The sequence below is a fragment of the Sminthopsis crassicaudata genome, chromosome 5 (assembly GCF_048593235.1).
Source record: "Sminthopsis crassicaudata isolate SCR6 chromosome 5, ASM4859323v1, whole genome shotgun sequence".
NCBI lineage: Eukaryota > Metazoa > Chordata > Mammalia > Dasyuromorphia > Dasyuridae > Sminthopsis > Sminthopsis crassicaudata.
This window is the reverse complement of record NC_133621.1, coordinates 100,426,202-100,453,093: the sequence shown is the minus strand read 5'-3', so window position 1 is coordinate 100,453,093 and position 26,892 is coordinate 100,426,202. Positions and strand designations below refer to the sequence as shown.

The 26,892-nt window shown below is 36.1% G+C and overlaps 1 protein-coding gene across 1 annotated transcript in view; it reads left to right on the top strand.

Annotated features, from left to right (window-relative positions):
- Positions 1-2,442: 2,442 nt before the first annotated feature.
- The window catches only part of LOC141542966 (maltase-glucoamylase-like), a 157,702-nt gene continuing 133,252 nt past the window's right edge, over positions 2,443-26,892 (top strand). Inside the window, exons 1-8 of the mRNA XM_074267708.1 lie at positions 2,443-2,560; positions 10,238-10,407; positions 18,322-18,439; positions 19,380-19,489; positions 20,485-20,636; positions 22,642-22,813; positions 24,220-24,319; positions 25,785-25,897. Of these exons, the coding sequence (XP_074123809.1) occupies positions 2,443-2,560; positions 10,238-10,407; positions 18,322-18,439; positions 19,380-19,489; positions 20,485-20,636; positions 22,642-22,813; positions 24,220-24,319; positions 25,785-25,897 (1,053 nt within the window). The remainder of the gene's footprint in view (positions 2,561-10,237; positions 10,408-18,321; positions 18,440-19,379; positions 19,490-20,484; positions 20,637-22,641; positions 22,814-24,219; positions 24,320-25,784; positions 25,898-26,892) is intronic.

Below are 26,892 nucleotides of genomic sequence, written 5' to 3'. Positions count from 1 at the left end.
ATAGGGAATTTATAAAATTAAAAAGAAATAGCTCAGATTTCTGGAATGTTTATAGCACTTGTCCTTATTTTATCCAGATGAGTGTATTGATAGGAAAGAGAGAAAAAGGTGAAGGTGAGTTCTCATAGTGGCAGTGCTTAGTACAGTGGTTCCTTAGCAGTCTTACCTTTGGCATCTGCTTTTGTTTCAAGGGTGTTCCTAGGGAAAATCTCATTAATTGGCCTGTATCATAAGCTGTTAGAGCCAAGTAAAGTAGTACAGAGAGGGAAAAGAAGAGGGGTTGGGAGGCATCTATGTTTAGAAATCATGAATTAGAGGAAGATCCAGCAAAGAAGTCAGAGATGGAGCAGGCAGATAGGTAAGAGGGAAAAGCAGGAGAGAATGTAGTCCTGAAAACTTAATAGGAATCTGGAGATATTATGAAATCCATAAATTCAATGTATGTTTAGTTCTCAGTTTCTCTCTAGGCTAAAGACAGCTTTAGAAAGTCCGAGAGAACAAAAGTAACTCTGACTTTGTGTTTTTTCTTTACTTTTGAGGTCTTTTTGATTCTGAATTGTTCCTCTTAGAGAAGATTGAGGTTACTGGAGATTTGAGTATTGAGAAAGTGGGATATTATTGTACTTTTATCTTACTCAAAATATTTCCTCATTTCCTGACTTTAGATTTTTTTTCCCCCCCTCAGGTGGTACAATAGGAAAAATTGCTACAAAAGTACTCACTGATGTGTATTAATTTCTAAGATTAAAAAAAAAGATAATATACTTAGATGAAAAGCAGAAAAAAATGATATAACAGAAGAAGTCCTGAACTGGGAGATAAGAAACCTGGTTGCTAAGCTTCTTATCAAGTTTCTATGTGAATTTGGGGAGGTCATAGGATCAAAGTTCATTTGCTCACATTTTCTCTCTGTGGCTAAGTGGGGTACAGTTTTGTGGAAGATAGAATGAGATTAAGGAAGTGAAAGTTAATTAGGGTGTAAGTAAATCATAATGAGTTTTTCCCCCATATTTTAAGTGTTCCCTTTTAAAAGATATTAAACATTACCAAAAAAGTATAGTTACATTTTAACTGCAATGGCCAAAGTATACATTTTTAGCTAATGTTTGATAAACAAGTCAAAACATTGCCTAAGGATTATGCTTTCTTGAGAAAGATACTTTTTTTTTTTTTTTTTCATTTTTAAAGAAATGGGCAAAGGAGGAAGATCAAGAATGAAGGAAGCATTGATTAAATAATCTGGTAACGTGGGCAAACCTTGGGAAGGAAAAGAGAAATGTCTTGTGTCTTGGATATTATGATAAGCTGATGGGTGATGACTTAGAGTTTCTTTGTTATTATCACCTAGTCCTATTTGACTCTTTATGGCCCCATTTGGGGTTTTCTTGGCAAAGATATTGAATGATTTGCCATTTCCTTACCCAACTTATAGATAAACAGGGTTGAGCAAATTACTTACTCGGGATCAACCAGCTTGTCACACAGACTATAGTGTGTGAGTATGGATTTGTACTTAGGGCTCCCTGAATTGAAGCCTTATGTTACATGTGTCTATTGGGACACTTAGCTGTTATGGAAGCTACCTGCTAGTGGCTGCTAGGGTCTAATTCTGACCAGCAGAATAGATCCCTTCATATGACAGAATGATAACAATACAAGGAGACTAAGAAGCTGTTGCATTTCTGACTTCTTCCCTCTTGCTTCCAATTCATTTCATTCCCAATCCAGAAGCAACACTTGATTCACAGATGTGGAGGTTCTTGGAGAATCCATCTATTCCTTCACATCTGGGTGTGGTCCTGAACACTTAGCAGCCTAGAGTTAGTTTCTCTTGGGAAGAACAAAGGATAATTTTCAGAGCTATGGTCAACGAAAAGGGTTCCTTGTGACAATGATCCTCATTTTCAAGTTGTGGTGAATAGTGCAGTGACAGAATATAGGGATAAGGGCAGGTAAGTGTCCTGGGAGATAAAGCTCTGGGCTTGGAGTCAATTTAGAAACAACGAGGATCATAAAGTTGATGATTCATGTGTTCCAGATATTTCAATATATTTTCTCTGTCATTTAGATATTATTATTCTAATTGTTGGATCTTTTGGCAGTTTTTAAAAACTGCTTTTAGGCTGTGCCCATGGTAGAAATATTTCAGTGTAAGAATGTATACTTTGATCATTGCAGTTAAAATGTAATCATAATATCTATTGTTTTTAAAGAGGGAAACACTTAAAAATAGTGATCAAGTTTTTATTGGCTATCTCCCACATGTAATATAGATGCTTAGAGTCACAGAACCTGGAAAAGGCCTTAGAAATTTCCTGGGCTATCCTATATATTAAGCAAAACCCATTTCTATTATGTACTTGACAAAAGATTCATAATTCTCCATCAGTTATAGATCCTTATAGTATCAAGAACTCTAATTTCTTTCTCCTTCCTGTTTAGATGGCGAAGAAGAGTTTTAGCAGATTGGAGATAATCCTCAGTGTTCTGTTACTGGGATTGTTCATCATCTCTGTTGCTCTGATTGTGCTTTTAGCTACAAATACTTCAGGAGTGAAAGGTAACAAGACAGAATTTTGGTGTTCTTGCTCCATGCTCACCTATTATGGCATGATCTTATCTAGAGTAGGAATTATCTTCTCTGTATTTTCTAGAGGAGTGATCCCTAACTGCAGAATTTTGATCTCCTCATGAAATATGAATATGAGAGAGGTGTAAAAATATTATTGCTAAGAAATTTTCTGTTCTAATGTATTAAATATGAAACGGTGTCAAAAACATTTTATATGGCATTCTGGAGGTATGAAAACACTTAGTTTCCTTTTTCTAGCATTAAAATTTTTTTCTCTTTTTTCCATGGGGTAATTATTGTTCCCAAGCTATCCCATGCATCATTTTAGTATGGTAGCATATTACCTGTCTCAGTGTCCCCTGGTCAAATGAGTTTGTGAAGTACTTGCTACATTGCAAACTCAATGGTTCCATGTCGCATTTCTTTGTATCCTCCCTCCACCTTATGACATTTTGGCTATTGGCTTGTTAAATGTTTGTTGAATTTAAGTGATAGCATTAATGACAATAATAAATACCATTCATAGGAAAGATAGAATAAATGATCATATAAATAATGTATTTAACTAAAATTTATACTTACAAAATAGAAAGCGTGTCCCTTATCTACATATTTTGTCTTTTGGATATATGCATGTGAGGAAAATGATCCTCATTGATTTACCATCAATGGTGTTCTGTATTATTTTTCTAATACTGAGACTGGATCGTGCTAAGTTATTTACATTCTCTCAGACTGTCCTTTTATGATGTATGGCACTTATTTGTGAAGTAGTTTAAATAGTAGTTGGTGGCTAGAATACAACAATGGGCAAAAAATAAAATTCAAAATCAGATACATTTAGTAGATACCTGCTGTATGCAGACCACTGATCTAGGTAATGGCAGAGATACAAGGTTTAGTTAATGATCTGACCCTCTAAAGAGCTGAAAATAGAAGGTTGAGTGTAACGTGCTCTCCTGGCAGTTACAATTACTAGTCTGTCCTAGACCCACCAGAGCACCTTTGACCACTGTCCTTTGCAGTGTGAGCTCTACCCGGCTCGCCTCCTCTGAGGCCTTCAAAGGTCTCTGGCCACAATCTCTTGAATCTATAGCTTAGTAACCGGTAGCGCACTCAAGAACAACCACGTGTAATCTTAAAAGCCTTTATTATACCTACTCACATAATGCCCTAACTGATGCCCTGACTTGTTGGTTCCCGAGTGAACACCTGGTCAGAAGACCCATGTGTTCACTACCAAAATCCTTACCTCTTTCGCCTACCCATCTTGGCTTGGCCACCCAGCTAGGGAGCCAGGGTGAACAGCAGGAGGTTAAAGAGGGCAGTTGCTGCCTGCAGTGGGCTTATATAGGGCCTGTGAGGTCACACACACAGCCAATCAGCGAGAGAGTCACCCATTACGAAGCTATCTCAATATGGCCAGGATCCCGCCCAAGGGCAGTCCTAATATCCACAGAAATTATTTCTGGGCCTCAATCCCGATGCACTGTGTCCGCCCATTTAAAGGGCCCTTACAATTCCCTTTCTCTTGTTTTGCGGGAACCGCACATCTCACCAAGCTAAACTTTTAGCACCAGCTATAGTTCACTTGATCCATGAGATGACAGAGTGTTATGCCCAAGGAGGTACAAAGCAGCAGATCAGTAAACAGAAGTATGACAATGAGAACCAGGCTCAACAGTGGCCCAAATGTTCAACCCATTCATCAAAGTCATACTCGAGATAATAGGCCAAAGAGGTTGGATGCCAATGAGGTAGGATGTCAACACTGAGGTGGGAAGTCAACAAGGTAAAACATCACAATTCTAGTTAACAAATATTAGTAGGTAGGTTGTCACAATTCTAGTTACATTTATCACAGTTCTAGACCAATTCTAGTTTCTTACAATTTTCTGTTGCACTTTTCACACTCCTAGAACAATTCTAGCTTATCACAATTCTCAATTGCACTTGTCACAATCCTAGAGCAATTCTAGTTTCTCACAATTCTCTATTACACTTTTCACAATTCTAGAGCAATTCTAGTTTATCACAATTCTCTATTGCACTTTTCACAATTCTAGAACAATTCTAGCTTATCACAATTCTCTATTGCACTTTTCACAATCCTAGAGCAATTCTAGTTTATCACAATTCTCTATTGCACTTTTCACAATCCTACAGCAATTCTAGTTTATCACAATTCGCAATTGCACTTTTCACAATTCTAGAACAATTCTAGCTTATCACAATTCTCTATTGCACTTGTCACAATCCTAGAACAATTCTAGTTTATCACAATTCTCAATTGCATTTGTCACAATCCTAGAACAATTCTAGCTTATCACAATTCTCTATTGCACTTTTCACAATTCTAGAACAATTCTAGTTTCTCACAATTCTCTATTGCACTTTTCACAATTCTAGAACAATTCTAGCTTATCACAATTCTCTATTGCACTTTTCACAATCCTAGAACAATTCTAGCTTATCACAATTCTCTATTGCACTTTTCACAATTCTAGAACAATTCTAGTTTCTCACAATTCTCTATTGCACTTTTCACAATCCTAGAACAATTCTAGCTTATCACAATTCTCTATTGCACTTTTCACAATTCTAGACCAATTCTTGTTTCTTACAATTCTCTATTGTACTTTTCACAATTCTAGAACAATTCTAGCTTATCACAATTCTCTATTGCACTTTTCACAATTCTAGAACAATTCTAGTTTCACAGGTGCACATAAGCAGTCATGTCCAGTAACATTGTCTCAATAACAATGGCAGGTGGGTGTGTTGGTTTTTCACCCACTAATTTAAAAGCATAGTCCTTCAATAGAAAGCATAGGGCAAAGCCTCTTCCCAGGCCACCATATGGCAAGTGGCGACGGGAGAAGCAAGCAGGCCCATTGTCCATTTACAGTCTTCATATTGCGTATCACCCAAAACAGTCCATTTCAGCTGCAACACTGGAACTGTGTCTGGTGTCTCTGGTGTCACGGTCAGGAGGGGCATCGCTGCCATCAGCGTCTGAAGGGCTGCAGACATCTGGCTGGTCCCTCTGGACTGTTGTCTGGTCCTTCTCTTGGATCCCCAGGTTACAAATGTCTCTGGTGGGGATGAACTCTGCTGCTGGATCTGCACCTAGGAAGGAATGTCCCCGGGGCCCAACTTGGGCCTTTCCAAATGCCATCCAGGCCTTTCCACATCACAGTGGAAACAAAGTTGTTGTCAAAAAGATCAAAAGTCAGACAAAAGTCAGTCTGTCACTTAGCTGCACTTTCTGTGTATGCCCGAAGTGCATTGCTAAGGTAAAATGCAAAGAATTTAAAAATGTAAAACCAAAATAGATTAAAAATATAAAACCAAAATAACTTTAAAATGTAAAATCAAAATACTTTGAAGATGTAAAATCAAAAATGTTTAAAAATGTAAAATCAAAATTTAAAATTGTAAGCAATCACATATCCCAAAATTCCCTTCTCTTGTTTAGAAGAGAAGATCTTGGGGATAGTCTGTGCAGTAATGACTTTACTAACACTCGGCTATATCCCTGAATTCTTTTGCCTAAAATTCAAAGTTTGAGTTTCTGATACCGAATTGTACTCCAGGAGTGTGAATCAATAAATCTGATATTACTTTTCCTCCTGGGTCAAAGATCACACACTGTCTATTTATTCTAGTGATTAAAACAACAATTTTCCAACCCATTCTAGACATAGACACTGTTTTATAAGTACCCGTGGGGGGTTGGGAAATCAAGCTCACCTGTGGAAGTGGAAAATCCACGAGGTAAGAAAAGAGGAGTTCCAACTCTCCAAAGACGATCCTAGCAGTTTTACAAGTATAAAACTCCACTCTCTCTAGCTGCAAGATCTTGTCCCAGTAAGGTTTCTTAGAAATTAACTGAGCTGTATTTTTAAAACTTTTCTGATTATAGTCAATACCCCACAATTCCTTTTTGCCTTGGGGCATAAAGCCCTCTCCAGTCCTTTGAAATGAAGACACAGGAGTTTTGAATGGATTAATGGGCAGTGCTGATGATATTATAGTCCTTCCTTTTCCTCCTCCCCCTTCTCCCTTGGCCCAAGAAGGTGAGGCAGAGGGAAGAAGAATTGGAAAATTCCCCAAAGGCTGATTTAAAATCAAACCTGAGCTTTGCACATAAAAAGAACTAAACTTCTTCTCAACGAAAGAGTAATGGATAAATTCCTTAAAACAACAATGCAGGAGGTAAACCAACAAAACGCTAAGAATTTCTACAACTGAAGTCCATGTGATTCGTTTATTTCCTTCCTTAGTTTCTGCCACTGGTTTGAACTCTTCCTGTTCTATCTGTATTAACCTAGCTTTTTCTTCTTTCTCTAGCTCAATCTGTAGTTTAACCTGCAATTCCAGCAACTCTTGCTGTGGCATTTCGTACTCTATACTGTCATACAATCGCATTAGCTCTAGGTTGCTCCCTCTCCTAGCTCTATTTACTGGGTGTGGGGATAGCCTTTGTGGAGCTTGATTACAAGCTTCCTGCTGTTCTTCAGTGGTGATCTTTGTTAAAAGATCTTCCATCTGGCTCTTTAACCTCTTGATATAAGCATTATGTTCAGCTGTGTCCTTGAGTCTGATCCCAGATTTACCTGGGTCCATATTGCTTCTCTGTCTTCCCTCTTAAGTGGCGTTTCTACCGGATCTTTCAGAATCTTAATTCTGAATATTAAATATTTTCAAAACCTGATAATTCCTGATGCGTCCACCACGTTGGGCGCCATTTGTAACGTGCTCTCCTGGCAGTTACAATTACTAGTCTGTCCTAGACCCACCAGAGTACCTTTGACCACTGTCCTTTGCAGTGTGAACTCTACCCGGCTCGCCTCCTCTGAGGCCTTCAAAGGTCTCTGGCCACAATCTCTTGAATCTATAGCTTAGTAACCGGTAGCGCACTCAAGAACAACCACGTGTAATCTTAAAAGCCTTTATTATACCTACTCACATAATGCCCTAACTGATGCCCTGACTTGTTGGTTCCCGAGTGAACACCTGGTCAGAAGACCCATGTGTTCACTACCAAAATCCTTACCTCTTTCGCCTACCCATCTTGGCTTGGCCACCCAGCTAGGGAGCCAGGGTGAACAGCAGGAGGTTAAAGAGAGCGGTTGCTGCCTGCAGTGGGCTTATATAGGGCCTGTGAGGTCACACACACAGCCAATCAGCGAGAGAGTCACCCATTACGAAGCTATCTCAATATGGCCAGGATCCCGCCCAAGGGCAGTCCTAATATCCACAGAAATTATTTCTGGGCCTCAATCCCGATGCACTGTGTCCGCCCATTTAAAGGGCCCTTACAGTGGGGGAATGGGGTCTGGTTTGTATTTGCTAGGTGCTTTAAGAGAGACAGTAATAAACAATAGATATAATATACAACACTGCAGTGTTATAACAAATGTTATAATAACACAAAATACATAAATGCATTTTGGAGTAGGGTGGGATCTGGACCTGTGATGTCACTGATTGCAGGGACTCCAAAATGCATTTATGTATTCCCAGTGAGAAATCTCCCTTCATCAGGATAGATCTGCATGGTTTTGCAATTCATAAAGAATGTCCTGGAATACTGAGATTTTAAGCCTTTAGGTAGCAGAGATGAATGAGACCAGATGAAGTTTACCATTTCTGGCTTGCCAGGTCAAGCACATGTTGGGAGCTGAGATGCTTCCCATGTGTGCTTGGGCCTCTCCCTGAGGGACTAGAATTAGTGGTCCTCAAACTTTTTAAATAGGGGCCCAGTTCACTGTCCCTCAGACTGTGGGAGGGCCGGACTAGAGTAAAAACAAAAGTTCACACTCTGTCTCCGCCCTTCAGCCCATTTGCCAAAATCCGGTGGGCACATAAACATCCTCAGGGGCCGCATCTGGGCCGAGGGCCTTAGTTTGACAACCCCTGAATGTTTTCTCTTTTTACCTGGAAATGTTTCTGATTAGTTAATTTGGGGGAGGGGGTCTAGCACCCACCCTACACAGAGCTGAGACTTGAACCCAGGTGTTCTTGATTCCAATTGGTTGTATTCACTATGCCAGTCTGCTTCTTTTAAATTACATTATAGACTTATAAAATAAAACAAAATGCTCTGTGAATTAAATGATCTTTATAGTCTTTTCCAAGTATTAAGATTCTATCAGTTTAAAAATAGAAGTTGAAGGCCATATGTAGAAACCACAATTGAGAAGAAAACCTTTATAACTATGCAGTTTAAATCAAAATTTTAAAAAGCCAACCATTTTTTAGTTGGGAAAAGTTTAATATCAAGTTGAGAAATTTCATTGTTTTTATTAATATTATTCTGCATCAAGTTATTGTCTTTAATGAAGAGTTGAAAAATTTTAATTATATTGTTTTCTAACTCAACAAAAATATTTAAAACACATTTAGTTTGGGTGCTTATTTTGGGCAACTTGGTGGCACAGTGGAAAGATTAATAAACTCACTTTCAAAGAGGTTTCCTCGTGTAGACGTTATCATTATGTCAGAATGGAGTTATTTGTATCATTAAAATTGAGACAAAGATATGTCTACTTCTGTGACCTCAGACAAAACAACTTTCTGGGCCTATTTCCTTGTATGTGAAATAAGGAATTAGATAATATATCCTTTAAGATCCTTCCATTTCCAAATTATTGACAAATCAAATCTAAAGAAGAAAAACATGAATCGTATTTGAAAAGATCCAAAGAGTGTTCCTTCTCAGAATTTGGTAAAAAATTTCACTTTTATTTATACGTGAATGTTATGTCATTTTAACAATATAATATGTTCATTTAATATTTTAGAAAGAAAGAGGGAGTTAGACTCAATAGTCTTTAAAGCTCCTTTGAATTCTAAGTTTATAATCTTCTACCCTCACATTTTATTTTAGTACTCTAAGGTTTTGAAAGCACTTAGTCCACTGACTAAGGCAGTACGGGTTTTATAATTCACATTTCATAGTTGAGGAATTTAGAGATATTAAACTGACCCATACCAGATCTGGGATTGGAAGCCAGGACTCCCGATTGGGCAGATAGATGGTCCAGTGACTAGAGTGCTGACCTGAAGTAAGAAAACTTATTTTTCTGACTTCAAATTGGGCCTCAGACACTCACCAGGTATGTCATCCTGGGCAAGTCACTTCACCCTGTTTGCCTCAGTTTCCTCATCTGTTAAACGTCTAAACTACATGTATACATATATTGTATTTAATTTATACTCTAACATATTTAACATGTATTGGTCAACCTGCCATCTGGGAGGGGGTGAGAAGGAGGGGAAAAAGTAGAATAAAAGGTTTGGCAATTGTCAATATTGTAAAATTGCCCATACATATATCTGGTAAATAAAAACTATTAAAATAAAAAAAAATAATATTGGGCAAATGAAAAAAAAATGTCAAAACTACTCCAGTGTTTTTGCCAAGAAAACACCAAATGATAGAATAAGAGTGAAAACAACACTCCTGAATATACACAAAGTTGATTCAAAGATATTTTAACTTTATGGAATGTGTAAATACCGAGGATCATAAAGTAAAAATCAAATCATCATAGAATTAATCCACTGAAAAATAAGTAGCAAGAAGAGTGTGGGAATGAAAAGTTTTTTTGACTTTTTGTGTATTTTTTTCCCCATTTGTCTTACTCGTTGGTACAGAAACTATCACTACTTCAAGTCCCGAGACATCAGGGACAACAACAGCCTCCTCAACAGTGACCTCTACTACCACCTCCACATCCACCTCTTCCACTACTTTAAGTCCAGAATGCCCTACAGTAAGCCTGTCAGAAAGGATCAACTGCATCCCTGATCAAACACCAACACAGGTCTGTTTTAACGTATGGTTTTATCTTTTAGACAAATTCCTTACAAACAAGATGGGACCTTAGAGATCATCTGGTCTGATTTGACCAGTTTTTTTTTAAACTGATTTGAAAGCTAAGAAATGGGGAGACATCAGTGTTCTCCTTAAATTTGCACAGTTTTGTTTTTTTCTGTATTTTAAAAATGCTGGTTGTTGGTCTTAAGACTTAATCTTCTGTCTTTAGTTTGAGGATGACTCACTTTGGTTAAATGAATGCAAAGGAGTTTCCCTTGATTCATGAGGCTGACTAGTGGCTAAAGTCAGACTGAGTCTGAGTGGGTGAAACACACTTTCCATAACATAGTCACAGTGCTTTTTCTGAATAAACCTTCCATCTGGGTGAGAAGAATTAATTATTATCTGTATGCAGATAATTCCTACATCCCCTACATATCCAGCATCCATTTCTTTCTCAAACTCAGCTAACTGCCAAGTGGGCATCCTTACCTGCATGTCCCATAGACATCTGAAACTCAACACATCCAAAACAGAACTCAAAATATCTATCTTCAAACCTGTTGTTCTTCCTTAAAGTCTTTATATCTGTCAAAAGAACCATGTTCCTTTTTCAATTCTTTATTCTTCTTTGGTTCCCCTCATTTCCTCCTGACTATTCCCCATAAATAGTTGTCAAATTGACTTGATTCTACCTCACAACATATCTCAACCCTGTTTCTTTCATATCACTACCTAGTTCTGGTCCTTATTATGGCTTGTTTTTATTATCATAACAGTTTCTAATTAGTTTGCCTTCCAGCTTCTCCCTTCTCCAATCCCATTTTCCATATTACTGTCAAATTGATATTCTTAAAGCACAGGTTTGATTATTTTATTCCTCTGTTAAAGAAGCTTCAATAACTCCCAATTATCTCTAGGACAAAATGCAGACACTTAGGTAACTGCCTATGGCTAGACCACTGGGCCCAGAATTAAGAAGACATGAATTAAATCTAGCTTTAGACATTTATTAACTGTGTGTCACAGCCTTTTTCCTTCAATTTCCTTAACTGTAAAATGTGGATAACAGTAGCACATACCTCATAGGGTTGTTGTGAGGATCAAATGAGATAATATTTGTAAAGCACTTAGCATAGTGCCTGCCACATGGTAGACACTCCTTGTAAAGGAGACCAATTAGTAGGCTATTGGGATAGTCCAGATGAGATCATTAAGAGCCTAAAGTAAGGTGGAGGCAATTGAATAGAGAGAAGATTAATATGAGGAATAATGTGGAATTAGAAACCAGATTTGTTTGGATATGTAAGGAGCAAGTAAGAATGAAGAATCTATATCTATGATTACACTGAAGTTGTAAACATGGGTATCTAGAAGGATGATAATGTTCTTTTTTTTTTTTTTTTTCCATAAGTCTTTCATAAGCAAAAGGGAAAAACCATGAGAGAGAAAAAATGGAAAAAAGAAGTGAACATAGCATGTATTGATTTACAGTCAGTCTCCTTAGATCTTTTTCTGGATGCAGATGGCATTTTCTGTCTGTTGGAATTGCTTTGGGTCACTAAACCATTTAGAAGAAACAAGCCTTTCATAGTTGATCATTGCACATTCTTGCTGTTATGTGTACAATGTATTCCTAGTTCTGCTCGTTTTGCTCAGCATCAGTTCATGTACATCTTTCCAGACCTTCCTATAATCAGCTTGTCCATCATTTTTTATAGAACAATATTACCTTCATGTACCACAGTTGTTCGGCCATTCCCCAATTGATATACATCCATTCTTTTTCCAATTCTATGTTACCACAAAAAGCTGCTGCAAACGTTTTTGTATATGTAGGTCCTTTCCCCTCCTTTATGATTTCCTTGGGATACAGACCCAGTAATGGTATTACTGGGCCAAAGGGTAGGCACAATTTTATAGACATTTGGGCATAGTTCCTGATTATTCTCCAGAATGTTGGATCATTTCACAACTCCACCAACAAAGCATTAGTGTCCTAGTTTTTCCATATCTCCTTCAACATTTGTCATTATCTTTTCCTGTCAATCTTAGTCAATCTGAGAGATGTGAAGTGGTAGGATGGTAATGTTCTTGATGGAAGCAGGGAAATTTGGAAGAAATGGGAATAGAAAAGTAAGCATTTATATAGTATTTACTATCTGACAGATAATGTGCTGAGTGTTTTACAAATATTCATTTGATTTTCATAATATCTATGTGAGGTTATTGTTGTTTAGTTTATCAGTCTTGTCTAACTCTTTGTGACCCCAAGGACCAGCAAATAAAAGTCTAGATGAGAAGGAAGGCCCTGGATTGAATCTTGGAGTACAAATATATTTAGGGGGTGTGACATGGATGATGATCTAGCAAAGCAGATTGAAAAGAAACAATCAGAGGAGAACCAAGAGAGAAAATTGTTATAAAAACGAAGAGAGGAAAGAGCATTTAGGAAAAGGTTATCAACAAGGTCAGGGACTATGAAGAATTTTAGAAGAACGGGATCAAGAAAAGACCATTTGATTTGGCAAGTAAAAGATCATTGGAGACTGGCAAGAACAATTATGTAAAAAAAGTCAATGATATTGTTTATTATGATAAATGTGTTTGTTGTTGCTGGTACTAGTAGCCTAAAAGACAAAGATGAATGTTTGCCAAGTATTCATAACAACATTGTGAAAATTCCTAAACTCCCTAAAGAATTTGAGAGCATATCCTTGGACCCAAGAAATACTCTTTGATCCAATAAGTCTAAAGGAAGTTATAAAGGAATTTTGGATGGTTGAAAAACCAAGAATGATTAACAAATAATAAAGCATGCCTTCCTCCTTTAAGCAGAGAGGTAGGGGAATATTGGCTTATAATGTTATATACTTTATCAGATAGCAGTTCATTCTTATGGCAGAATTTGTTGCTTAATTTTAATTCTTTGTTAAAGAAGTAGATTTAATGAATTGAGGCGGGGAAGAATTTCTTTCCCTCCCACCAGAAATTTCTTAAGTAAAGATAAAAGATACCAATTAAATGTATTTTAAAAGAAATTTCTCTTAGGAAGTCTAAGATCCCTCCCCCAATCAGTTTCAACATTAGAACTAGTTGTACTTCAGATATCAACCTTATTGCTTTAGTAACACTTCCCTTTTCTTTTCTTTTATTGCTGTCACATAAGGATAATAAAGTAATATTCTGTTAATACTTGATTATTTTTATTTTTCTTTAAATGAACTTTGCTATCTTTAATCATGCTTTGCCACAAATGAATTAGTATATAGCTTTGGCATTCATGCATCCCATTCGTGCTTTCCTTAGAGTATAAAACTCATTACCTTTGACATGAACATCACCATTAGAGGACTTTGATTATGATGAGAGAATAGAAGAAAATGTCAAGAGTCCATCCACCCACAAGGACAGTGTGAGAGCCATGCATTTGGAAGAGGAGTTAGAGAATTGCTTTGAAGGATGCAGAATAGGTGGCTGGGTCACCTCACAGCAAAAACTTTGTATGCTCCCAAAGCTAGGGTAGGGCTGGCTGAAGCAGGTAAGAGCTGGTAGTTAGGTGCTGCTTTCAAAAGGAAAGATTGAATGCTATAAATTGGAATGGTCCTTCCAAAAAAGGGTTTGTACAGAAGTTTTCCATTTGAAACATGAATTCCTTCTATATCTGGAGGGATAAGGATTTAGATGTGGAAAGGATCTTAGGGACCAACTTCTTAGAGATCCAACTTCCTCATTTTATCCTTACAATTGGTAATTCAGTCTTTCCTCAAAGACCTAGTGATGGGGAACTCACTACTTCCTAAGGCATTCTATTTGATTTTATATAGCTTTAATTTAATCTTATATCATTTATTAGTGCTGTTTGCTTGTTATGTTCCAAGTGGCTAGCACAATACTAGTACAAAGCTTAATGAATTTTTTTTGACTGATTGATTAGAGAACATTGTGCTAGGTGCTAGGAGGTGAAAATTAGGTAAGACAAGTGACTCTCATTGTGGAGCTAATTTCTAGGTGGATATGACACACCTACAGTGATTGAGTCAGTTCTTGCCCAGGCCTGACTTCCTCATGACTGCCTTCTACCACTATAACACAGTGGCTACCCATATGTAATCAAAGTATTTATCACATGAGTAAAGTCCTAACAAGTTATCTTATCCTGAGCTGAAATCTGTTTACCCATAATTTACTCTAGTTAGTATTAGTTCTGCCTGCTGGGGACAAATTGTGAGATTATAATTCCTTTTTCACCTGTGACATTCTGAATAGTTGGATGCAGCTCTAATGACCCCCTTGCTTCTCCCATCTTCTTATCTCTTCATTAAAAATACATACAAAGATCTTTCAGCTGATCCTTTTATGACACAATTTGCACTTCTAGAGTGTTTTCCCTTTCTCTCTCTCTCTCTCTCTCTCTCTCTCTCTGTCTCTCTCTGTCTCTCTGTCTCTGTCTCTGTCTCTCTCTCTGTCTCTCTCTGTCTCTCTCTCTGTCTCTCTCTCTCTCTCTGTCTCTCTGTCTCTGTCTCTGTCTCTCTCTCTGTCTCTGTCTCTGTCTCTCTCTCTGTCTCTCTCTCTCTCTCTGTCTCTGTCTCTGTCTCTGTCTCTCTCTCTGTCTCTGTCTCTGTCTCTCTCTCTGTCTCTCTCTGTGTCTCTGTCTGTCTCTGTCTCTCTCTGTGTCTCTCTCTCTGTGTCTCTGTGTCTCTCTCTGTCTCTCTCTTTCTCTCTCTGTCCCCCTCTCCCTCTCTTTCCCCCCTCTCTCTCTTCCCCCTTCTCTCTGTCTCTCTGTCTCTCTCTGTCTCTCTGTCTCTCTGTCTCTCTCTCTCTGTCTCTCTGTCTCTCTGTCTCTCTCTCTCTGTCTCTCTGTCTTTGTCTCTTTCTCTCTCTCTCTGTCTCTTTCTCTCTCTCTCTCTCTCTGTCTCTCTCTCTCTCTGTCTCTCTGTCTCTCTGTCTCTGTCTATCTCTGTCTCTCTGTCTCTCTCTGTCTCTCTCTGTCTCTTTCTCTCTCACATAAGTAAAAGACATTTTAAAAGAAATGCAGAAGTATAATATATTGAAAGGGGATTGTTAGTTGATGCAGTTGATAGAGTGCCCGGCTTGGAGTCAGGAACACCTGAATTGAATCTGGTCTTAGACACTATAGCTGTGCAACTCTAAGCAAGTCAAGTGACCCTGTTTGCTTTAGTTTCCTCATCTATAAAATGATTATGAATGTTTCATGATCCAGGAGAGATAAGTTACCTGTTTTTCTATTAAACTTTTCCAAGAAAAAGAGATTTCTTTCCTAATATTTTGTGGAAATGGAGAGCAACTATTCAACCTGTCTTTCACAAAAGATAGAGTCATTTTGAATACTTGGTGTACCAGTCCTCGGGTAGTTTATGATCCACATTGGTATAAAATCTACATTCTTAGATTATTGAATAATTGACAAGAGGGGATGCCTATCACAGGAAGATTGGCTAAATAAATTATATAATATGAGTGTGGTGGGATATCATCATTGTTTAAGAAATGATGTGGCGGCTGAATGGATAGAGAGGTAGACCTGGAGTCAGGAAGACCTGAGTTCAAATGCAGTCTTAGACATTTACTAGCTATGTGATCCTGGGTAAGTCATTTAATCTCTGTTTGCCTTAATCCATGGAGAAGGAAATGACAAAACATTCCAATATTCTTTTTTTTTTTTTTGTTTTGTTTCCTGAGGCTGGGGTTAAGTGACTTGCCCAGGGTCACACAGCTAGGAAGTGTTAAGTGTCTGAGACCAGATTTGAACTCGGGTCCTTCTGAATTCAAGGCTGGTGCTCTATCTACTGCACCACCTAGCTGCCCCCCCATTCCAATATTCTTATTAAGAAAACTCCATGGATAATATTGGCATGCTGTGGTCCATAAGGCATGAAGAGTTGAAAATAATTGAATGACTAAACCATGTCAACTATTAAGAAATGATGAAGGCTATGTTTTCAGAGAAACCTGGGAAGACTTGTATAAATTGATACAGAGTGAAATAGGCAGAACCAGGAGAACAATTTATACCATATTCAATATGTACAATAGCAAAAATAATGTAAAGACAAAAAACTTTGAAAGGCTTAAGAACTCTGATCAACAGAATGACCAGAGGGCTCATGATGAAATATGCTGTCTACTTCCACACAGAGAAGTGAGGAACTAGAATATGGAGAGATTTTTTTGGACATGGCCACTCCGGTATCATTATTTATTTATTTATTTAATTATTTTTTGCTTGCTTATGCACATTTGTAGAAAGAATTTTGTTTTTCTTGCTTTCTTAGTTGGAGGGTAAAGATAGGAGAGAAAGGAGAATCTTTGTGAAAATAAAATACTATTTAATTTAAAAATAGAAAAAAATTGCATTTAACAAGATTTACTTAGCTATATTGAGGAAGGATATTTAACAAGGACATGAGTTAATTGAGCTGGGTGAAGTGTCTTTTCCTGTGAATTCCTTGATATGGTAAGCCAATTTAGCATCAGAGAGGACTGGAACTCTATTTAATTCAAATTGTCAATTCAAATAATAAGACACTGATGTCCATAGTCCAAGCCTTTAAAATCTTTGGAGCTAATCAAGTTCTAAGAATGGTTTCAATATCTTTTGAGGGAAAAAACCAAACAGATGAAAGTAATTTTATCTCTTTCCACTATGCCATCTTGTATGTGCTATATACATCCATATATATATATATATATATATATATATATATATATATATATATATATATATATATATATATATATATATATATAATATATTGTGGGTTATCTTCAATAGTAAATATGTAATATGTAATTAACCCCTTATTTAGTTTCTTTATGCTAGTTACATTTATCCTCTAACTCTTCATAAGCAGTATGCAAACTGTGTAACAGCCAACAAATGGGAGCCTCTTCTCCCTCCTATGACTGGTTGATAATTTAAAGAATTTTGCACAAATGATTAAGTACTTATTTTGCTATAAAAACATAATTTTTAAAATTCAAGCAATAGTTTCATTAAATAAGAATTCCTCATTAATTTAATTGAAAATTCTTTATGAAACAAGATTGAACTTTTTTTTCACTTAGTCTTAAATTGATATTTTCTCTCATTTCAAATGTATTAAATATGTTCTTAAATTTGTCTTAAATTTAATTTCTATTTTACCGAAGTTTATTCAGACAATTCATACCTCTGCTCATCTCATCTAATAATGATTTTAATATAAATGTGGCTTAATCTTTCCAAAATATCTCAGTGCTTGTACTTTTTCATCTTCTACATCTGCAAGAGAAAAAGATTGGACAAGAAATTTTATTAGATTTCTTTCCCATTTTCTATATAAACTAGAGTCGAATAGTCAAACATGTACTCACTATTATTTTAATACTATACTGAAGATTCATTTCTTTATTATGTGAAGTGTATATATATGAATACATATGTATATGTACACATATTTATACATATGTATATATATACACACACACATGCATGTTTACTCCTCTTCCATTTTGAACCTTTAAAGATATTTTGAACTGACAAAACAGTTCTCAAATATAATCTCTTAACCCAGTTCTGCGTTGCTTCCATATAATATTGGTTACAGCATATGGTCAGAGAAATCCATTTGTTTTAATGTTAGCCTGAGCCAAATATCATTAGCAATATAATTTTCTTTCTTAGAAAAAAACAAATCAAAAAATCATGTGAGACAAAGGGAAGTATAAAATGATAGATGATCTGACATTTTGTGTTATTTGTTTCATTACTCCTTTGAATTGCTACCATATTTCTCAAGAATACTCATAATTGTAATCCATCCAAGATTCTATGTTTGAAAAGTGCTTTGGGATAGGAGGTGAGTAATATTAGAGTCCACTATTGACACTTAGTTGGACATAATTCTTTTTGTTCCAGGCCACATGTCACCAACGTGGTTGTTGCTGGAGCCCTCAGGGACCAATGACTACTCCCTGGTGCTACTTCTCCAAGAAGTATGGCTATCAGGTAGTGGGTAGTAGTAACACCAGTGCAGGTAAGTAAAAGAGAAGAGAAGAATCTATAATAATCCTGAGGGTGGACTCAGAAACCATTCTGCAGATAGAATTGCAAGCATGCATTGTGTCTCCCTGCATTGTCATATTTACCATGGAAATTAGCTGGAACTTCTCATGGGTAAGGGTTTTGATTCTTAAGGACACAATATTGGAGGCACGATTTCAACTTTAAAGAAAAACCTAATAGAAATCAAGCATGTGCTTTTATGAACTATGAAATATTATAGAAATGCAAGGTCATTTCTTTATTATTGATAATGGCAAAAACTAAGCAGAACCATTCCTATCCCTAAAGCAAGGCAGGATGGAAGAGACAGAAGGAACACAAATGGACCCTAATCTCTGGAAATACTTGGTATAATTGCTGCTTTCAGGAATTGTTGTCTTGAAGTTAACTTGTAGTCTGCATTAGAGACTTTGCATCATAGATATAGAAGGGACATTAAAAAGTTGTCTACTCCTCTCTCCATCATTTTACAATTGATGTAATTTTCCTAAGATTACATAGGTTGTATATGAAAGAGTCAAAATTGGAGCCCTCTGTTTCCAAATCCAGTTCATTTTCTACTTTATCAAACTGCCTCTCTTAAATATGGGACAAAGCATATAAGCAGATCAAAGGGAGGAAAATTCAGAGTGAATCTATAAGTGCTGAGAAAACATGTACTAAAGTATAGGAGCATGGATTGGATACAGAAGATTTATCACCATTTTCCAAGTTCTGACTCAGTAGTAGTATGCTTATATGACAGTATTTATCCATCTCTTTCCCATTTCTTTTGAAAAACAGACCTCCCTTCTTCCCTCCCTCCCTTCTCTCCCTCTCCCAGTGTTCCCCTTCACATTTTGAGTATTTATGTTGGAGAGGTGTGATAGTCACCCAGGGCATGTCACCTCTTTCTGTTTTCTCCCCATTAGGATTCACAGCCCAGTTAAGCCGACTCTCTACAGCTTCGATGTTTGGAGATGATATCGCCAATGTCATCCTTGAAGCAGAATACCAGACATCCAATCGTTTCCATTTCAAGGTTTTTGATTTTGTTATTGTTGTTGTTGTTCATCTAAATGAAGGTGAAAATGTCCCTGGGAGATTTAAGGATTAATTATAGTGATATGATCAATAGGATCTTGAGGCTGGATGGGCCCTTAGAAATCATCTAATCCCACCCCTCAATTTAGAAATAACAGGCCTGCAGATTAAATGATTTGTCTTAGCCCACACAGTTATTGAGAATTCAGCTTGACTCACAATCTAGCTATCATGATGTTATTATTCTGTAAAATATAAACAAGATCATGGAATTTTTTTTTTCAATTAATAATATCAGCAACTCCACAATCAGGAGATAAACTCATATCTCCCCATGTTTGCTAAGTGAGATGTGAGTGACTGATCCTGTGCCCTTTGTGCCAAGTGAACTGTTTTAGGGAGAAATCAACTGGGAAGTTGAGTTCTAAAAGTGTCAGATAGTCCTTTCACATAGTGGGTCTGGACCTGTGATTTTAGTAGTTTAGGGAACTCTCAGTGAGGAAAATGTTTCTGCCAATGCTGATCAACAATTCTTATGTAAGTGATAGTTTTAGAGGGTTGCTTAAAGACACTGTGATCTTCCTTACTGAACCTAGTTCTCTCACCACTGCTCTGTACTTTCTCTTGTATCTGTTGAAATGAAAAGCTATCTTTATAGAATCATAGTGTTGATTTGTGAATAATAACTTTCATTTTCATGAGAGAAATTTGTTTTAAATAAAAAGTAGTTATAGAATTTTAGAAGCCATCTGATTCAAATTTTGTTTGAAAAGGCATATATCATTTAACATATCTTCTCTTAAAGATCTCTGGTGAAGTCCTCTTGAGACAACATAATCCATTTTCTATGTCTTTAAATATTAGGATATTTGTATTTGGAATGAGCTTCAAATTGCTTCTAAAAAAATCAAAGACAAAAACAACCCTCCCTCTAGAGTTGTATTTTCTGACTGTATTTCATTTTCATTCTTCTTTGTTCATTCCTTTGGATAGATCCGAGATCCCAATGATGCCAGATATGAGGTCCCTCATGAACATGTCCTGCCATTTACTGGGAATGCAGCTAATAATTTGAACTATCATGTGAACATTGAAAAGGAGTCATTTAGCATCAAAGTTATCCGGAAAAGCAACAATCGTGTTTTGTAAGTTCTGTAAGCCTGTGTAATGATTGGGACATTGGAGAATACAAGTAGGGGACTCTAAACATTTGCGCATGATCTGATTAGTTGTTAGGTTAGGAATACATATAACAACATTATGTCAAGGTTCCTGAATATAAGGTTTTTTAGTTTTTATCTTTATTTTCTCCTTTATTTATTCTTTCCTTTTCTTTTTCTCTTCCCCAGTACTCTTTCTCATTTAGTTACTAAGTAGGGTCTGTACCTTTGTTTTGATTAAAAGATACTGATCTTGGAATTGAGAAAACAATGTCTGATAAGTTTTTTTGTCCTTTAAGAATCTGAATGTGAGATGGGTTGCATTATCATATCTCAGGGATGACTTGATAGAGGATAGAATATATTCTCAGGAGGGGGAGTTGAATTGGTGTAACATATCTCCCCTATACTAACTTACATGTCATCTACCAACATTACAACATATATTGTAAAACACTATATTGGGGTCTTGAGACAGGTGCAAATGAAGAAAGAGATTGTCCCTGCATTATGGACATTCTTGGCTATACATACATACATATATATATATATATATATATATATATATATACACTTATTATACAAAAAATTCTGGGAGCAAACAAAGGGAAATAAGTCTCATCCTTTCAGAAAGACCTCTTGATTAGATAGGCATTGAAAGAAGGAGAAAATATGGATTTATGGAGGGCAAATAGGCAAAGAAAAAAACAAGTGATAAGGAGGTGGAAATGGGGAGGGAGAAATAGATAATGTCTTTTCAAGAATAGAGGAACTATGTGGGGAGTAATAAGAGATTTCAATATGCTTCCTTCAGAAGTAGACAAATGTATAAAAACATTAAAGATATGAATAGAATATTAGAAAAATTACATATGCTAAACCTACGGAGATTACTAAAAGGAAATTGCAAGGAGTATACACATTTTCATTTCCATATGGCACTTCTATGAAAATTGCCCTGATAGAAAGGCAGAAATACTGGATACATTTTTTGTTGATCACAAATAATTAAATTATAATTAATAAAGGAAATTTGAAGAATAGATTCAAGCTTAAGCAGAAACCAACTAAAGAATGAGTGATCAGACAATGATGGACAGAATCAGCTACACCTAGAGAAAGAACACTGGGAAATGAATGTGGACTACTTGCATTTTTGTTTTTCTTCCCAGGTTATCTTTACCTTCTGAATCCAATTTTTCTTGTGCAATGAGAGAACTGTGTGGATCTGTACACATATATTGTATTTAAGATATACTTTAACATGTTTAACATGTATGAGTTGGAACAGAAGTGAGTGCAAGGGACAATGTTGAAAAATTACCCATGTATATGTTCTGTCAATAACAATCTATAATTTAAAAAAAAAAAAAGAAAGTGATCAGAGAATAATGAGAAATATGGTTGATGAGATGGGAGACTAGAGAGAATGAGGAAGAGAATTGGTGGTAAAGGTTAGAATAAGAAATAAGAATTCGAAATGATGGGCAATCGATCACTACTATTTCTTAAGCAGAGGTGCTTCAATCCTATTTTTAATTATTTAAATAAAATAATAATAATAATAAAAATAAAATTTAAAATCAGATTTTATTTATTATTTAATTTGTTTAATTTAATTTATCAGATTTTATTTAATTTAGAAAAAATTTAGAAAAAAATTAGGAAAAAAATGTTACTATAGAGATAGGAAACAATATCTGGGGCTAAACAGTCATATGTGTGAAGTGTGATAATGATTGAATGGGACTGAAAGACCATGAATAGATGGCAAAGAGCAATGTCCATGGCTTGGGAATTGTCTAGAGAAAAATTGTTAGCTTGGCAAAGACTTATTACAAAATAAGGATTCTTTAGTCAGTGTAAAAGTTTTCTCATGCAAAAGTGATCTTTGCCTCTTACCTTTCTATATTACCCTTGGATGTGTTAGGCAGTTAATAACTATTATCTGGTCCAATATAATCTCTCTCTCTTCTTCATCTGTGTCCAGATTTGACACTAGTATTGGGCCTCTCCTGTTTGCTCAACAATACCTGCAGCTCTCTATCAAGCTACCCAGTGCTAATGTGTATGGCCTAGGGGAGCATGTTCATCAAGAGTACCGTCATGATATGGCTTGGAAGACTTGGCCTATCTTCTCTCGGGACAATACTCCTAATGATGTAAGACTTCAGAAAACATTTTTCTGTACCCAGTCTCATAATGTTGCAGAATCACAACGTTTCATAATTCGTCCTGTTTAACATAACTGATTTAAGGCTCATTCCTAGCATTTCTTTGACAAGTTGTTAGTCTTATCCCATCAAACCCCCGAATCAGCCTTTAGTATTTATCTTGTCTTTCCTTTGCCTTTGTCAATTATAGGGAAAATGAGATGAACATATTTGGAATGCTGGACTCTTCAGAATGTGGCAATTATGTATATTGTATTGCCAACAATACATGAAATTACCACTCATTCAACCTGTCAGTTAAAAAGACTACTAGCTTAAACATTGGCTGCAAATATATACTTTTTCTGAGAGGAAAGGATGGAAGTGGTAGTAAGAATATAGCAGAACTTATTCAGACTGGTATGGACTAATAAAAATAATAATTAGCATTTATATAATGTTTAAGGTTTACAAGGCACTTTAGAAATATTATTTTATTTTATCTTCATAACAACCTTAGGAAGGTGGCGATACTATTATCCCCATTTTATAGATGAGAAAACTGAGACTGCCCAGGATCTCATAATCAAATGTATATAAGAGGAGAATCATGAGCCCTTCTCTTCCTGGCTTTGAGGCTGACTATTATGCTATATTGCTTCCCATTACTGTTGTAGTTGGCTCATTCCTAAATGAAAATTTGAGACTATTTGGATGACAAATTTTGTTTTTTTCTTTTGGGAAGCATCTTGCATTTCATCTACAAAGGAAACTCCTGATATGACAACTCCCTCTACTGGTACAGATCAAACTAAATTTATCTGAAAATTATAGCCTTAGAAATCCTCTTGGGCTACTACTGAGATGGTGAGGTAGTTTCCTTAGAGTCAGACAATAGAGGCAAATAGCTGACGTAGTATAGAGAGGACCAGACTTAATGTCAGGAAGATCAATAAAATGGATTCTGCTTCAAATACATATGAATTGTGTGAATTATTCAATTATTCATCCTGTAAAATGGGGACAATAATAGCACCTACCTTCCAGAATTATTGTGAAGACCAAATGTATTCAGATGTAAATTACTTTGTAAATCTTGAGGTTTCATATAAATGTTGTTGTTATTATTATTATTGCATTTCAGGGGTAGGATTTGAAGCTGCCTCTTTCTAATTCCAAGGTACACTTGCCAGCAACTCTACCATGCTGCTTCTTTCATATATTAATAAACCCTTAATTTTGACCCTACACATTTATCTAATTCATTTGAAGGATGAATCTCCTTTGACATTAGCTCCTCCATCCAGCAGCTATGTTTATCATGCAAATGTTCTAAACTGACTGAGCCAAACACTCACTGTAGTATGTAGTCTGATGCATTGTGACTTATTGCTGTTTTGCATTTCTTTTCCCAGGGCATGACTAATTTGTATGGAGCGCAGACATTTTTCTTGTGCCTTGAAGATACAAGTGGATTATCCTTTGGAGTTTTTCTGATGAACAGTAACGCCATGGGTAAAAGACTGGATATTCTTAAAAGAAAAGCATTTTAAGTCTAATTCTCCCAGTGAGTTAAAGAGGATGCTTGCCTTTAAGAATCCCTGAAGCATCATCTTCAAATACTCTGCCAGGTTGTGTCATTTGCAGTATGATCTGATGATCCAGCCAGGCTTTAGCTTTGGTTAGTTAAGACCTTTGTCTAATTGAGAGTTCCCAGGATGATTTCACTCAGAAAAATTGTTCAAATACTAGTAGCCTTGAGGTTTTCACTATTCACTGCTGCAGTTGTCTTTTTTGTTAAAATCCATAGAGATAACTCCATAAGATGTATCACCACTTGTCTCTGCATTATCTTCTATGATGTGGTAGGGAATCTAAACTCCTAGGTAAGTTTGGATTTGCATAGTAGGTCAATATGAGCTGTGCTCCAGTCAGTAGGGTCAGAAGCAGTAATAAGAGTCTAGGCAGAGATCAATGTCAGTTTGTCTAAGATCATGAGAATTCAGGCTGTTAGAGGGGGACAAGGTCAGAATCCGAGTTAGTCAACCAGAGAGGTTGTGAATTTATTTGAACTTTTGCTTCAAGGAAGCTTTTTGATGTTTTTTATCTATCTAGTCAATAAATCTAAAATTTGACTTCACTTTACTGGATGAGCCCTACCCATGCTTATTTTCAAGGGATGCTGGTCATTTATAACAATTACTGTGACAGGAAATCACCTAAATTAGTTTTTGTCCTCCATGTCTAAAGTCAGCACCATTTTCTCTCCAAGAGTTTGGTTGGCTTAAATAAAATCATAATGAGCAGTAATTGTATCTGGGGAGTATCTCTTTATCTCTTTATCTATCCTTACATTTACTCATTTATTCATCAATTCCTTCCTTCATTTACTTATTCATTCATATCCATATTTATTATGGATTAAATAAAGTTTTATTTATCCTTTTTTTTTTTTTTTTTTCATTTATCTATCTATCACCTGTCTATATATGTATCTATCCATCATCTCCCTATTTATTTGGTGGGGAATGGTTGGCCTGCCAGGAGAGACTTTTAGTTCCCCAGAAATTTTAGTTTTTATCCCTATAGAGTTTGGGTAAGAAAGACCAGGAGAGATTCACCTTGCTGATGGAATCTTGTAGACTGACATGTAGGAGAAATGAGTATTGCCATAGGAGGAAGTTTACAACCTTATGTAGACATTCTGATTGTCGCATTCATCCTCCAAGGGTCATGGTCATTGGCCCTAACACTCATACTTTGTTTGATATATCTCCTACTGATATCATGCATTGAGATTCCAGGCGCCATATCTTGTCATAAACATTTTTCTTTATTCAGTTGTATCCCAATGCAAAGATAAGAGAACATTGTTTCGAATGATGACCTATTCAGTTATTTCCTGGTATAAATACAACATTAATTTGTCCATTATTTGCATGATTGTAATTCTTACTTTATTTATTCTAATTTCTTCTAGAGGTTGCCCTTCAACCTGCCCCAGCAATCACTTACCGAATCATCGGGGGTGTTCTGGACTTTTATGTCTTCTTAGGGAATACTCCAGAAGAGGTTGTTCGGGAATACCTTGAGGTATACGGAAAAATGCTTAATTGGATTGAAAGCTAGAAGGGACTTTAGATATAACTGAAATTCAAGCCATTCTTCTTAGAGATGAGGAGACTGCGGTTGGGACAGATGAAATGATTTTTTCCAGAGGTCACTTGCAATAAGTAGAAGTGCCAAAATAGTAACATCAGTTTAATAAATTTTACTCAGGAATGTAGCATATGGAAATTTGCTAGTGCAGAATTCATCACTTGGTATAATTTGTTGGAAAGAAAACTCGATTTTGATTCATAAAACCAGACATTGAGTCCCTAGATTGGCATTTACTAATGGGATGACCTTGGTCTAATCATTTTTTTTTACCTTGGTCTTTATTTTCCTTATCTATAAAAGAAGAATGTTTACATTACCTGCTTCACCGAGTTATTGTTTGAAAAGCACCACAGACATGAACTATTGCTATCATTTGTTATTAGCAGGAGGTTGACTACAAATTTTGCAGACTCTCTGGCTGTTTCTTCCAGTAAATGTGCCCTTTCTTTTTTGTTTTCTCCTGTTGCATTTTGAAACTTTGAAGATTTTATGTCTTTTAATTTCTCTCTTTGAAACTACCTATTCCATATCTGGAAAGCAACAATTTTCATCAAATACAAAAAGACAAGTTATATATAGAACAATTGAAATGAAGGGTATAACGGAAAGGAATTTACTAGAAACAGATGAGATTTTTCATTTTAAGGCTGTGTTCAATGAAGTTGATATTATACTTTTAAAAAATATCTTTTAAATTGTGGCACCAGTTGTACACACACACACAGACACAGACACACACACATAAAGTTTCCTTTTCAATATGGCATTTTCAGGGTCTGCTGAATTTTAAAATGGAACATTTCTTGCAGCCAACTTGAAACAAAAAGAGAGAAATGCATTTACATTTCTAGTTGTGACATGCTAATGAACAGGAAAATAGAATTTAATATACAAAACTGCACTTTAGAGCAAGTAATCCAATATAT